General features: G+C 36.0%; 1 protein-coding gene across 9 annotated transcripts in view; it reads right to left on the reverse strand.

The window, feature by feature from the left end:
- GULP1 (GULP PTB domain containing engulfment adaptor 1) overlaps positions 1-14,293 on the reverse strand; it is a 148,356-nt gene that overhangs the window by 71,366 nt on the left and 62,697 nt on the right. For 8 of the 9 annotated variants that reach the window (XM_087919824.1, XM_026696929.2, XM_087919826.1 and 5 more), the window contains one exon: positions 826-887. The exons of the other annotated variant lie outside the window; for it this stretch is intronic. In XM_087919824.1, coding sequence (XP_087775950.1) covers positions 826-853 — 28 coding nt within the window. In that variant the 5' untranslated portion in view covers positions 854-887. The remainder of the gene's footprint in view (positions 1-825; positions 888-14,293) is intronic. 9 annotated transcript variants of the gene reach the window in all.

Genomic DNA, 14,293 nt, shown 5'->3' on the forward strand with positions numbered 1-14,293 from the left:
TAAATAGGTCGTGTGATAGAAAATGCTTGCCAGGAGCTTCATTGTTCTTCAGATTTAATCTCAGTTTCTAAAACTGGTGGCCATTTTTGTACGTGGTAAATCACTATTTAGTAACTGTTTCTTGTCAGGTGCTAAGAGAGTGGACAAATGACAATCATTTGCCTAATCCTCAGTTGACAACTACAAGAATTTAAACCTTGTTGTCCTTATACATTGGGTTTGTATTTGATATCTAGAAGCCACTGGAATCCTTTTGTAATTGGTTTAATAGCTTTTCTATAATCTATTTATAAGAACTCTGTGTCCTTGAAACACCTATTTCCATTCTGACTTGAGGAAAGCCTGAGCGTTCAGACCAGAATACCTAATGGACTTTTTTCATCGTTACAGATTTGGTCAGTCAATGAGATTATCAGGAGAGTTTCTATTATGTGTGATGAATACTCCAGAGTGCCCTCACAAGTCAGGTGCATGAAAATGCTCACTTCGCCAGGTGCGCATTTGGAAGATTTCTAATTTTTTTCCAGGTTTTGTGTGAATGTTAGTTTTTCTTTTTCTTTTCCCCGACTAATTAATATAAATGATTATATTAATGTAATTAGATAATATAATTAGATAATAATTAGATAATATTATATAATTTTAGCCTATCTTTTAAATCTTATAAACCACTCCTCTTACATATGGTAAATAATTAAATAACAATTCATTTTATCATAATGCTCTGGCCAAATGTCATTTCAAGTTTTGTCCTTCTGAATGTTGTCTTTTTTTCAATGCTTCTTTTTTTCACTTTTTCAATATCATTGAATTGAAACGGCTTACCTTTTTTTCTGCTAAAAGCACGATTCATGATGAGAAATCATCCACTGTGCATATGATTTAAACTAAAAAATAAAACAAAACAGTATATATATATGTATATATGCATATATAAATTTTGATTAAAAAGTGACATTGCTTTCACAATATTTAATTTGCAAGTACTATTAGATTCATGATATATACTATGAAAAATGTCCTTAAAAAAGAACTAATTAACACATATATTCTGCTATATACTTGAAATGCAATCTAAAAAAGATTGCTAAGTGCAACAAAGTCTCACTAATCTCTATTAGATTGACCCCTACAGTTTGAAGACTAAAATGCCAAGTAAATATAGATTGATAAATATAGATTGGATAAAAAGTGAATTCCTTAAATTTAAGACAATATCAACACTTGGAGTTACTCTTACAGCCCCATTTTCTAGAGATGGGTTTTGTTTTGTCTTGCTTTATTTCTTCTATAAGATAAATGTACCACAAATAAATTTATCTGGATTTCTGCCACCATATTCATCGATTAACTCTGATAACATAGGTTTTATTTATAAATGAACCTTCAAATTAAATTCTGCTAGGTTCTGTTGACTTTCTGAGGAAGCTGGTAGGAAAAACTTCAAATGGTGATCACATAATTGTGGGGGTCTTGCCAATATGGCGTAAGCACAAATGACTTGCCAAGAGCCTAGATTGCAATTACATGACCACTGGGGTGCTGCAGTGGCTGTAACTTTGGGAATGAATCTAAATCTCTTCATTCATTGCCGTCAAACAGTTGCTGAATGAATGGTCTTTAAGCAACAAAGGCCACATTTATATTTCCAGAGCAACACAATTATTTATTAGTTTGGAACATACCAGTTTCTTAATGCAGAAAATGATGTACATATTAAAAAAGCATATTTTCAGATAAGATTACTGTTAACAAACAGTATAAAGAACCCAACTCTAATGATTGAGTGGTGGAACTCCCAAAATATGGCAACCACAGGGCATCTCCTCCTAGTTTACACTTGGAAGAAAAATGGGAAGAAGAGAGATTTGAGATGAGTAAGTCTCATAAGAGATCTGAGAGAGTCTTAGCCTTGATAAAGCATCATTTCTCAGGTTGGAATATATAGTATATAGTGCCAAGGTAAGAAGATACTGACTGAATATAGATACACTGTAGAATCAAATAACTCATTTGTTCAAGGTGAATTGATTTAAGTTAATTTTATAACATTTTACTTAAAACGTTATTTAAACAAAACTGTTTAATATTTTCTCCTATATTTTCCATGTAGTTATCTCATAGACAAACAAGTAAATGAAAAAAGGAAGAGTTTAATGACTACATGACAAATATAATCTATGTAGATCTCCTATAATGAATGGAATTTCCCTTATTAACTTTTTATAAAAAGTAAACATTTCCATTATCAGAAGGGTACACAATAATAATTCAAAGATAGATTATACTGTATATAGTTCTGCACACAATAGAATTTCTCTTCCACTCTGCTCTAAATTGCTATCCTTATACATTGCATGACTTTTTTTAAAAAAAATCTTTTCAGAAATAAAGTTTTGTCAATTAACATTTTTAAAATGTCACTGTTTCTATTTTGATACGATAAACATATGACCATGATGTCCTTAGATCATGAGAATGTTTGCCTCTGCTTATGTCTCTACTTCTTCCCTAAGAAAGAAAGAAAGAAAAAAGTATATAGGTAGAATGAGGTTGATCTTTCTGGCTTATCTTAAATGTGGGAATTTTTTCTGAAGGACAAGCTGCATTTGCATCTTGGCAATTCTTGGAGTAGCATCATATATAGTGTTTATATTATTAACGTTTCACAGGTTCTAGAAATAGATTGATTTATTAGGAGCTGCCAGAAACTTCCCTTCTGTAGGAAAGGCAACACAGTATTCCAAGTAATGGCAAGGCCAGGAAAAGAAAAGGATTGTGGGAACAGAGCTTACTTTCTGTCTGGATACTAATACAACAGTATTAGTGGCACTATCCTTCTTAAAATTGGCAGAAGATTTAAAGTGGAAGAAGTAGGATTCTTGACCATCATTGAAGAACACCGTGAGGCTCTACCATACAGCGAATTCAAACTGGCACTCTGCTTTTCATAAATCAGGAATAGGATATTGAGATCCCTAGTTTACTTGTGAATGATTTATCTGAGATTGGCAAGTGTTTTCACTATGCAGAAAATTGAATACCTTGCCCCGTTGCACCTATCTATAAATCCAGACATACCAACATATGATACTACTCAAACCAGTTTAAAATTGGACAGAATCATAAAAATGTAACTAATTCAAAACACAGCTAATACCTAGAGCTGACAAATGGAATTACTGAACAAAAATAAAAGGATAACAGAATAAGCAAACACATTATGTACATCATGAATAAAGCATTCAGTCTGGAATGATTTATCCATTTTTGATACTCTCAATTATGGCATCTTTCAGGACTGATGAGAATAATTTGGAGTGGGCAGCACTGTTATGTGGCAGTTCTACTCTTTTCTTTTGTCTCTGGTTTCAATCAATGGTAAATAGGGAGGAGATTGAGTCCATGATCTCTTACTTGGGAGGTGGGGGGAACTTATGACACTTGTGGGTGCCAAAGGACTTGATAATTTCTCTTGTTTAACATCTACATGAAATCACTGGATGAGTCATCTGTTTGGGGTCAAGTATCATTAATAGGTTGATGATGCCCAACTATACATCACAATTTCAGATCAAACAAAGGATAAGATTGAAGTATGTCCCAGTGTGCAGAGACTCTATGGGTCTGGATGGAGAAGAACAGACATAATTCTGACAAGAGAGAGGGGGTCAGAATATTTGAGCCCACTGGATCTAATGATTTTCTATTTTTGGGCTTGGATGGGATTGCACATTCCTCATTAAACACTGGTGCACAATCTGGAAGTTGTCTTAGACTCAGGTCCTTTCAAAAAGTTGTAGCTAAGCTGGTCTTTGTACAGTATATCTAGTGCACTCTTCCCTGGACTGAGAGGCTCTTCAGACAGTTACCTCCAACTTGGTCAACTCTTGAATGGTAAGACTCTCTACATGGGGTTATCCATGAAGAAGCTACAGCTAGATCAGATATACTAATGCAGGAAACGAAAGGCATGTCCTTATACTTTTGGGTGCCAAACACTTTGTGGTTAGAATTGATTACTAATTAGATTCCAGATGTAATTCAAGGTGCTAGTTATCACCATAAAGTCTTTATGGCATAAGGTAGAGACTGGTTATTTGAGGCACTGCTGCTCTGTTCTTCCTCTACATCCAGTGAGCTAGGAAAATGGGTGTGTTTGGGGTCCCATTAATTTAGCCATGTCATGTCGTGGGACCCAAGCCTTTTCTGTCATAGTGCCTGCCCGCTGGAATGATATCCCTCCAGAGATCTGGATGGATCCCCTTAGAGAGGTGGCTGTTCTCCCAATACTTGCATGTGGTGATGCCCTGTCAAATGGTTTTTGTTGTTGTTTATATGTTTGCTCATATTTTTTTAGACATTAGACTGTAAGCCACCTCGGTTCTCTGGGAATCAGGCAGCCTACATATTCTACCAAATAAAGCAAATAATGAATGTACTTTATTCTGAAGAAGCTTGCAGCATGGCCAGTGAAATATCAGCATTGCCTCATCATTCAATATCATTCATTTTCCCACACGGCATGTCATAAGTCATTTGATAATCAAGAACAGCTGTGAAAACCTACCCACTATGATTAAGTTGAATAATATTTATTCACTGAATCTCTTACTTATCTGGAAAGCATTTATCTTGCAGCACTTCTTTTTAAAAAAAACTTTTTACTAAAGATATCTTAAAGCACGGAATCCATAATGCAATAATAATGGTTTGCCCATGATTATGGCGATTCCCTTGAAACAGGAAGGAAGCTTGATTATTATTTTTTGTACTATGCAAACAAATTATCCTATTCAAATGGCGAGGGAAAACTGTAGATTTAAAAACTACCTACCCCAAACCCTGTGAAACTCAAATGAGAGAGCAGAAAAAAAGGAATAGCTATAGGGGTGAGATAAAGAGTGGCAAATCAGCTACCATTATTTCTGCTTAGTGTAAAGCCAGTAGAGAAGAAGAGGCAGAAAGTGGAAGCTGGGCAATATTAGAAAAGGACATCTACTAAGCGATACTGTTTTTCAAATTTCACTAATGGAACCAAAGGTAACACTCATCTTAGAACAAAGAAGGCCTGAGTGAGGAAAAGGGAGACAGAGTGAGGAAAATAGACAGAGAAGAAATAAAGAATTATGTGGTACAAATACAGGAAATACAACAATGAAGCGTACAAGAAGTCAAGGCTAACAGATTCTTCCTGAAAAAAGTATAGTATTCTTGATATTTAAATAATGTATCTTTATTTGAGGCCCAATTTCGAATTCAGCATCTGGTTAACTGAACTAACTTAATTACTGAATACAGTATTTCTAGCACAAAAAAAGTGCAATTTGGAGAATATCTCTTTTTGCATGTAATGCAGAGCTCAAAACACTACAAATCACTGAAAAAAAAGTCTTGATTCAAACTCTAACATCCAAAATATATCTACTCCTCAACAAAACTCAGGCCTAATACTACACAGTACAAAACAGCACATGTAGTAGTAGTTGCAAAGGCCCTATCACTTGGGAGATGAGCAGCTACTGCATTTCCATGCCCTTTCTCTTGCCAAATATCTCACTTTAAGGCAGCAAATCTCCCCAGAATACCACAGAGATTCCCTCATGTCCACCACAAAAGTTTCATTTCAAGCATTTGCAACGGAAAGGCATGTGGATCCATGAGGAATAATAAATCTAAATTTATTATTATGTAGATTACACATACATAATAATAAATCCCACCAGGCAGATAATTACCCAGCAATGAGATTTAGCTGGTATTGTGATGAATTTCATCCTAGTCCAGAATGTGCTCTTGGTTTAACAAATGAAGCAAGCTAGGAGACATTTCCCAGCAATATTCAGTCTTTCTGGGATCAGTCTTGATCCAATTAGAAGTTTGAATTTTTAAATTCAAAGAAGAGAGCTTCAAATTTGCTAAAGCAGCTCAAGTCAAGAAGCCGACCTTTAGTAACAGAACCCATAGCTAAAATATAAAAACCTCATACAACTGCAGAGACCCTGAAGACTCTTGACTATTCCTTCTTGCAGTGCTGTAACAGAATATGAAGTAGAATAAATAGTACTCTTTTACACAGTACTATTAAATATCTTCCTTCTAGTTGCAAAAAAAAAAAAAAAAGGAGGAGTGAGGAAATGTACACAATCCAGATGGGTTCAAAGATCTTTGCGGGAAAGCCTAATTATTGGCATTCCATTCACCACAATGATGATTTTAATTGTTTTAAGATGGTTGAGCTTGAGGCAACAACAGCAGTCTAAGATATTTTCATTCTTTTAATTAACTATTTAGAATCTGTCCTAGAAATCCAGAACAGAAGCTGTTCTTTCAACAAGGTTTTCTATTTTAGTGAAATGGGTAAACAGAGACTTTTACATAATGAAGCACTGGTTGCCAAAACACTCAGCCATAGTTGAAAACTGAGCTAGACAGTCATGAAAATGGTGAACAACATTAAAGGTCACTTACATCATGCCCCTGTACTAAATTGTGTGAAGAGCTAAGAAGAACTCACTCACATTTCCCTAAAACTGCAAAAAGAAAAATGGTTGAGGAAGATATTAGAGTTGGTTTATTCCACCTTACATCAAATGTCTAGATAAATCTCATCATGCTTGAGTATACTACTAGGCAACAATAAAGAAGTTAAATCTCATTAAAAAAAGTTGTCATGCTGTTTCCTAGGAGTTTAAAATTGGAAATATATTAGTAATGCAACCACATATAATAAGCAACTCTGAAGAATGCTGATTTATTGGCAAGATCTTTTCTTTAAGTTATAATTGCAACAAGATTCTTCTGAAAATAATCTCTTCCTTAGGGTTCATATAAATTCCATATTTATTTAATAATTAAATGTGTGTTTTTAAGATGCATACTGAAGGCAATTACACTCAGGGAAAATGGAATAAAAGTGCTACAGTATATGATAGATTTGCTTAGGATACTATCTGCAAATGATGGGTGTGTGTGTGAAAACCTCTCCATTTAAGCAATGTAAATAGGTCTCTTATACAGATCCAAAAATCTGGATCTCTTTGCTATATAGTGTGTGCAAGATATGAATTCAGTTACTTTGGGGAGCTGTATATAGCAACACAGGTGACATTTATAGTCAACTCAATCCTGATGAGAAATTCTCAGACGGACATGGAGGAATCTTATATCTTAGAGTGATTATTCAGTGCACTTACCAATCACAATAATTTCTTAAATAAAGGCATCAGAATGAATAACTGTCCTGAAGCAATATTCGTGTTATACCTTATAGCTTTACTTGAAATTGAAATAGCTTGGGCAAATGTTGCTTAACCCCTTTTACCGGTCCACAACAGAAAGCGTCCTCACATATTGCATTATGGTGTGGTATGCTGGCTTGACAGCCGCAGACAGAAAGACATTACAGAGGGTGGTGAGTACAGCACAAAACATTGTGGGCTGTTCCCTGATAACTACTAGCTGACCTCGCTAGGGCTCATTGCCTTAGAAGAGTGAGGAAAATTCTCAGGGATGACTCACATCTCAGTCAGCACTTCTGAACGGAAATTAACTTCATGTCAACATAGTATGATAGACTTGCGGGGTCAGCATGTTGTGCAACAAGGTCACATAGTGTAATAAGATTGGGACTGGGTTAGGGACTTCTGTCCTCATTGTGTGTTGTTTGGAGTGCATGAAGGGAGGCTCAGCCAATCTCATTGTACACATGTTGTTCTCTGACAATAAAGGTAATAACTGGTTTTGCATTGTGACAATATCATGATTAATACTGGGATATAATAGTGGCTACTCCTAGATTCACTGAATTTATATCCTCTCTAATCAATACAAGGGGACTTTTCCCTTGATATGAATAGGACCTTGAATATTCTCAAATATAATCTAGAAAACTGAAGGATCTTCCAGAAAAGATTCTGGGGGTCTACGTGAAACTGAGAAGTAGAAGGTTTCATCATATATGTACAGTGCCCCAAACCAGGGGTCACCAACCTTTTGGACCTCAGGGACCACCTCATAATTTTAAAACCTGCAGACCACTAATATGAATTTTGACTGACTGTGGCTTGCTGACGTTTTCCCAGAATCTCTGCAGAAAGCAGCAGAGACCTGGGAAAATTTTTTTAAAAAGTCTGCTGGAAAATTCCCCACCCCATTTTCATATCTATTGATCATTCTTTATTTGGGATCACAGGATACTGTCTCCAACTCCATTCTCAGGGGGAGGAAGGGAGGGGGGAGGGAAGGAGGGAGAGAGAGAGAGGTGGGGAGAGGGAGGGGAGAGAGAAGGAGAGGGAGAGGGAGGGAGAGAGAGAGAGAGAGAGAGAGAGGGAGAGGGAGAGAGAGAGAGAGAGAGATTTGGCTTCATGCAAGGAAAGCGGCAGAAGTCTTTTTTTCTCTCACCCAAACTCCACCAGAATGGTACAGCCTCTTGGAGCAGGATGTCTTGCAGGGTCCCAAAGACTCATTTGTGGCGGAGTTTGGGGGGGGGGGGAGAAAGAAAGATTTTTGCTGCTTTTCTTGCTTGCAGACAAAAGTAGAAGAAGAAAGAAGCGGAAAGAAGCAGCCCAGTGGCCAGGCCAGGTGAGTGGGGCAAGTTCCCCCTCCGCCCTTTCCCTCTCCTCTCACTACCTCGTGTTGTTTGCAATGCAAGCAATGCAAGCCTCGCATTCCCGCAGCCATGTGGGCGGTGCAACCTTGTGTTCCTGCGCAGCCTGGATTAATTGCTTGGGGGGGGGGTGCTTTGGGGATGACATTTCTCTGCAGACCACCAAAATTTTCTTATGAACCACCAGTGGTCTCCAGCCCACTGACTGGCAACCACTGCCCCAAACTATCAAAGAAAACTTCAAATTAAATAGTGTATGCATACACACAAGAGCATTTATACATACATATATACATTTGTTACTGATTGTGGCTTAGTGTGAACTTTTACTTCATGCTCTGTTAATGATGGGGTTGAAGACAGTCATGCTTGAAGCTTAGCAAAAAGCATTTGACTCTGACTAACAAGATAACAAAAAGAAATCCTCATATCATCACTCCATTACAGTGACATTTCGTATTCCATCCCCAGATACCTCTACAATACTACCTGTCCCACATAGAAGGGATATTCACCTTCCTGGTTTTGACACCCCATCTCCAAAGACAATGGAGAAGAGATTTAACAGTATCTCCTTTTAAAAACACCTTTGTGTTTATTCAGATGCAATGACCGAGACTTCTCACCCTTGTTCTCCCTGTATCATACTTAGCATTTAGAGTTAATTTTCTTCCACAATAGCAGATGCCGGCCTTAATCTGAAATCTTATCCTTTCTGTTGACAGATCAATTCAAGATAATCATTTCAAAAGTGAAAAATTGCTCCGTTATAAACCATACTTAAAAGACAATGGTTTTGATGTGAATCCCTCACTCTCTAATTCCATTCCACTCTTACTGACCACCCATCATACACATAATCACATATATACCTGTCTGTGCACATACCATTTTTATTTATTTTTTCTCTTTTAATGTATATTGAATAGCATCCATACAATCTATTATTAGTTTTTTTTAATGCCTTTTTGGTCTTTGACCTTTTTGATCTCTGACAGATACAATATCACATACAATTAAATAAAATTATTCATTTAGTTGCAATGCATTGACATACAGTATCTCACAGAAATGAATACACCCTCTCATATTTTGTAAATATTTAAGAATATCTTTTCATGTGACAACACTGAAGAAATGACACTTGGCTATAATGTAAAGTAGTGAGTATGCAGCTTGTATAACAGTGCAAATGTGCTGTCCCCTCAAAATAATGCAACGCACGGCCATTAATGTCTAAACCCTTGGCAACAAAAGTGAGTACACCCCTAAGTGATAATATCCAAAGTGGACCCAAGTAGCTATTTTCCCTCCCTGGTGTCATGTGACTTGTTAATGTTACAAGGTCTCAGGTATGAAGGGGGAGCAGGTGTGTTAAATATGGTGTTATTGCTCTCACTCTCTCATCACTGGAAGTTCAACATGGCACCTGGTCACTGGAAGTTCAACATGGCACCTCATGGCAATGAACTATCTGAGATCTGAAAAAGCAAATTGTTGCTCTACATAAAGATGGCCTAGACTATAAGAAGATTGCCAAGACCCTGAAACTGAGCTGCAGCACGATGGCCAAGACCTACAGCAGTTTAACAGGATAGGTTCCACTCAGAACAGGCCTCACCATGGTCAACCACAGAAGTTGAGTGCCCATGCTCAGCATTATATCCAGAGATTGGCTTTAGGAAGTAGATGTATCAGTGCTGCCAGCACTGCTACAGAGGTTGAAGGAGTGAGAGGGTCAGCCTGTCAGCGCTCAGACCATACGCTGCATGCTGCATCGAATTGGTTTGCAGGACTGTTGTCTCAGAAGGAAGCCTCTTCTAAAGATGATGCACAAGAAAGCCCACAGTTTGCTGCAGACATGCAGACTAAGGACATGGATTTCTGAAACCATGTCCTGTGGGTCCGATGAGACCAAAATAAACTTATTTGGTTCAGATGGTGTCGAGCATGTGTGGCAGTAATCAGGTGAGGAGTACAAAGACAAATGTGTCTTGCCTACAGTCAAGCATGGTTGTGGGAATGTCATGGTCTGGGGCTGCATATGAGTGCTGCCGGCACTGGGGAGTTACAGTTCATTGAGAAAACCATGAATGCCAACATATATTGTGCCATGAAACCATGAATGCCAACATATATTGAAGCAGAGCATAATCCCCTCCCTTTGAAGACTGGAGATGGAAGATGGACATGAGAAGAAATATAAATCAGAAAATATCAGATAAGGTTTCCAAAGAACAGTATTTATGGTTGTGTATATCTTAAAATAAATGTTTCAATACTCTTAGGAATAAGTTCAGTTAAGTCTTTGAAGGAGCTCTGACATTTTTCAGGTTCATGCAATGAAAAGTCCTGCAAGACCTTAAAATGACTTAATACAGATGAAAATGCCAACTTGATGACAGAAGATTATAGAAATAGCCTGCCTGATTTGATTAAATTATGAGCGTTAATTAGCTTAAAAGCATAATGTACTTTTTCATTTTCTGGACTGTTGAAATTATATAAAATGGATCCATTGGTGTTCTGCATTTCTTAAAATCATTAAAGAACAAAATCAATATAAATGTTATTTACAGCTCTTATATTAGAATGTCACTTTATTTTGGAGCGGAACAGAGAATAAGCCTTGTCAGTCGCAGCCCTCACCCTGCGAAATATCTTCCTTCCTGAGGTGAAAGTAACCCCTATCTTGCTCGCCTTTAAAAAGTCAAGATCATTCTTGTTTGCTCTGCATTTGAAGGCAGAATATGCTTTACATCTCTCCTGAGCCTCTGGTTTGACATAAGTCTACATTTCATAAATATAAATCTAATTAAATTTATTGAGTGTGATAGTTTATTTTATGGACTGTCTTATTTTATTGGATATATGCCACTTGGAGTTCCTGAATACGATTACTGTATAAATTGGATAAATAAATAGCTCCAATAAACATGTTTTAATAAACCATTTTTACTTATTTGATCTTCACAGACTCAATAATAATTGTTGACAGAGAGGGTCAGAGGGAGGGAAGGAGAGAATGTATATAAAGACAGATCTTGATTTATGATCAGAATTGGGACCAGGATTTCTGTTGCTAAGCAGGGTGGTTCTTAAGTGAGTCATGCCTGATTTTACAATCTTTATTGCCATAGTTATTAAGCAAATCACATGGTTGTTAAGTGAGTTTTCCCCATTGACTTTGCTTATTGGAAGGCAGCTGGGAGGGCTGCAAATGACAGTCACATGACCCCAGGATACTGCAACCATTATAAATACATGCCAATGCCCAAATTTGATCATGTGACTCTGGCGATGCTACAATGGTTTAAGTGCAAGGACGGGTCATAACTAACTTTTTTTCCATGCTGTTGTAGCTTTGGTTGCTAAATGAATGTCTGTAAGTTGAGTACAACTGTATTCAAGTCCTCAACTTTCAGACATAAATATATAATACAAGACAATTAAGAATATTAGTAGAGCTGGTATTCTACACAATATGAAGTCTCCGCTAAGAGGAAACACAATGAGCAAAGAGCTAAGTACAAAGGCTTCCTGTGGTTCAGTGCTAATTTCATCCAGGCTTGTTTTGCTCTACATTTTAGGAAAATATTTTGAGAAGAGGTTATATTTATCTTTTTTAAAAAATGGAAAGCAAAAGAAGCAGATGCCTTGAATAAATGTTTTGAAGTAAAGCTAAAATGGGATCATGTTACACTTTGATTAATATCATTTGGAGAAACAAATAAGTCAAATTATACTGAACATATGCAGCAAAATTGGAAAAGCATAAATATGTTTTGATAAAAACATGCAGAGTCCCTAATTAGGGCAGCCAAAATAGAGTACTTTGCTCACAGTCTGAGGTAAATAGAGTTAATTTATTACAGTTTGATTAGCACTTTACTAATTTAGCGTCAAAAGTTTCTAGTCTTATAATAGATAATAATTTCCGTATTCCCTATGAGGTGACAGAAGACTTATTGTATAGCCCTAAGTCTAATGCAACTCTCTCAAACTAAAGTGCCATGAAAATAATGGCGGGGTGCTAATCACTACCAGAAAATAGAAAAAGCAAGAAAAAATAAATACTCACAAGTTGAACTCAAATCTTCTTTTTTTTTTTAAACAAGTTTTATTGATTTTACAGACAAACAAACAAAACAAAACATCATTAAACATTAAAAACATAAAACCTCTTTCCATTGTAGATCTTTACAAGGCAGGTAACATATTGTTTTATATCACGTACTTATAATTTATCCCATTTCCATATAAACACGTAAATTCCCTTTTCCAAATTCCACATTGTTTCTCTTTAATCATTATTCAATCATATTTCCTTTCTATTTTATCTGCTATTCAATCATCACATTTATATTTTCCTCTGGCTTGTTTATAATTATTCTCATCTAGTCTTCCTCCGAGATTTTATTATTTAATTCTTAATTAAACACACACACATAAGACATAAACATAAAACTTCCTTCTAGAAAGTAACTTGGCCCCAGATTACCTCTTTTTGTATGGACTTCAATTGAATTCATACTCTTCTTATATACCATTACCTATCTTATTTACCATTCTATATCTATTATATAACTCCTCTCCACTTTTGCCTCATCTTAATTCTGTTTTATATATTTAATCTTGCTTTAAAGAAAAATATTTTTATATCTTTTGTCCATTTCTCCATTTACATCTGTCTCATTTCCAATTTAAAAAAGAATAGTTTCCCCTGGAATCACTAATCGGAGTATGATGCCTTTCTATCATTCCCCTAAATTAAAATTTAAAATAACACCTAAATCCCAATCAGATTCTGCTTAGTACATTCTACTATTTCAGAAACCAATACTACAATAATAAATCCATAACAGTCAACACATTAATCCATTAAACTCTATATTTAAACTAATATTTCAAACATTCCCTTTAGTATTTTATTAAAACTTAATATCATTCATTATTAAACCTTTTAAAGTTATACCTTGATATTTTAGTCTTTTATTAAATCTTAAAAAGTTCTGATTATCTACTTATAATACAAATACCACTATTACAATACTCATGTGTACTTTGCAGAATCCCCCCTTTTTTAAAAAAAAACCCATATATTACCCATTATCCCTAAAAAAAATTTTCTTTTCTCCATCTTGTTTTATATCTTTGTAACCTTTTTCCCCCTTTTCCCTTTCCTTCTTAACCCGCCTAAACTTTTTACCCCCTCCTCTCCAAACCTCTGCCTTCTTGATTTCCCCTTTCTGTTGCATTCCTCTTTCCTTTTGCTTTCTAGCATTCTGTTGTTTTTGCATCTTCTTTTTCTCTTTCATAAACATTTTTTTATTTCTTAAGTCCTTCCTTTTCGCTCCTCTCTTTCTCCTTTCTTTCTTAGTCACACCGTTTAGTTCATTAAAAATGGCTTTTTCTTCCTCGGCTTCTTCCAGCTGTTGTTTAATTTGCTGACACATGACAAGTGCCATATCTAGGAAACAAAGGGCTTCTCCCATAACATCTTTGCCTTCTTTCTTTATTTTTAAATATTGCTTTTTTAGTTCATCAAGAGATAGAGCCATTTTGAACTGTTTCTTCTTCTTTCTGTATTCTCTTCTTATTATTAAGCCAATCAGTTATTTCCAAACTTAAAACAGTTTCCAAAAGTCCCAAAATCCCGCAATCATCAAACAGTCCAGGCAGAGT

Source organism: Pseudonaja textilis, chromosome 1 (genome assembly GCF_049901715.1).
Source record: "Pseudonaja textilis isolate UNSWEBS1 chromosome 1, rPseTex1.2, whole genome shotgun sequence".
NCBI lineage: Eukaryota > Metazoa > Chordata > Lepidosauria > Squamata > Elapidae > Pseudonaja > Pseudonaja textilis.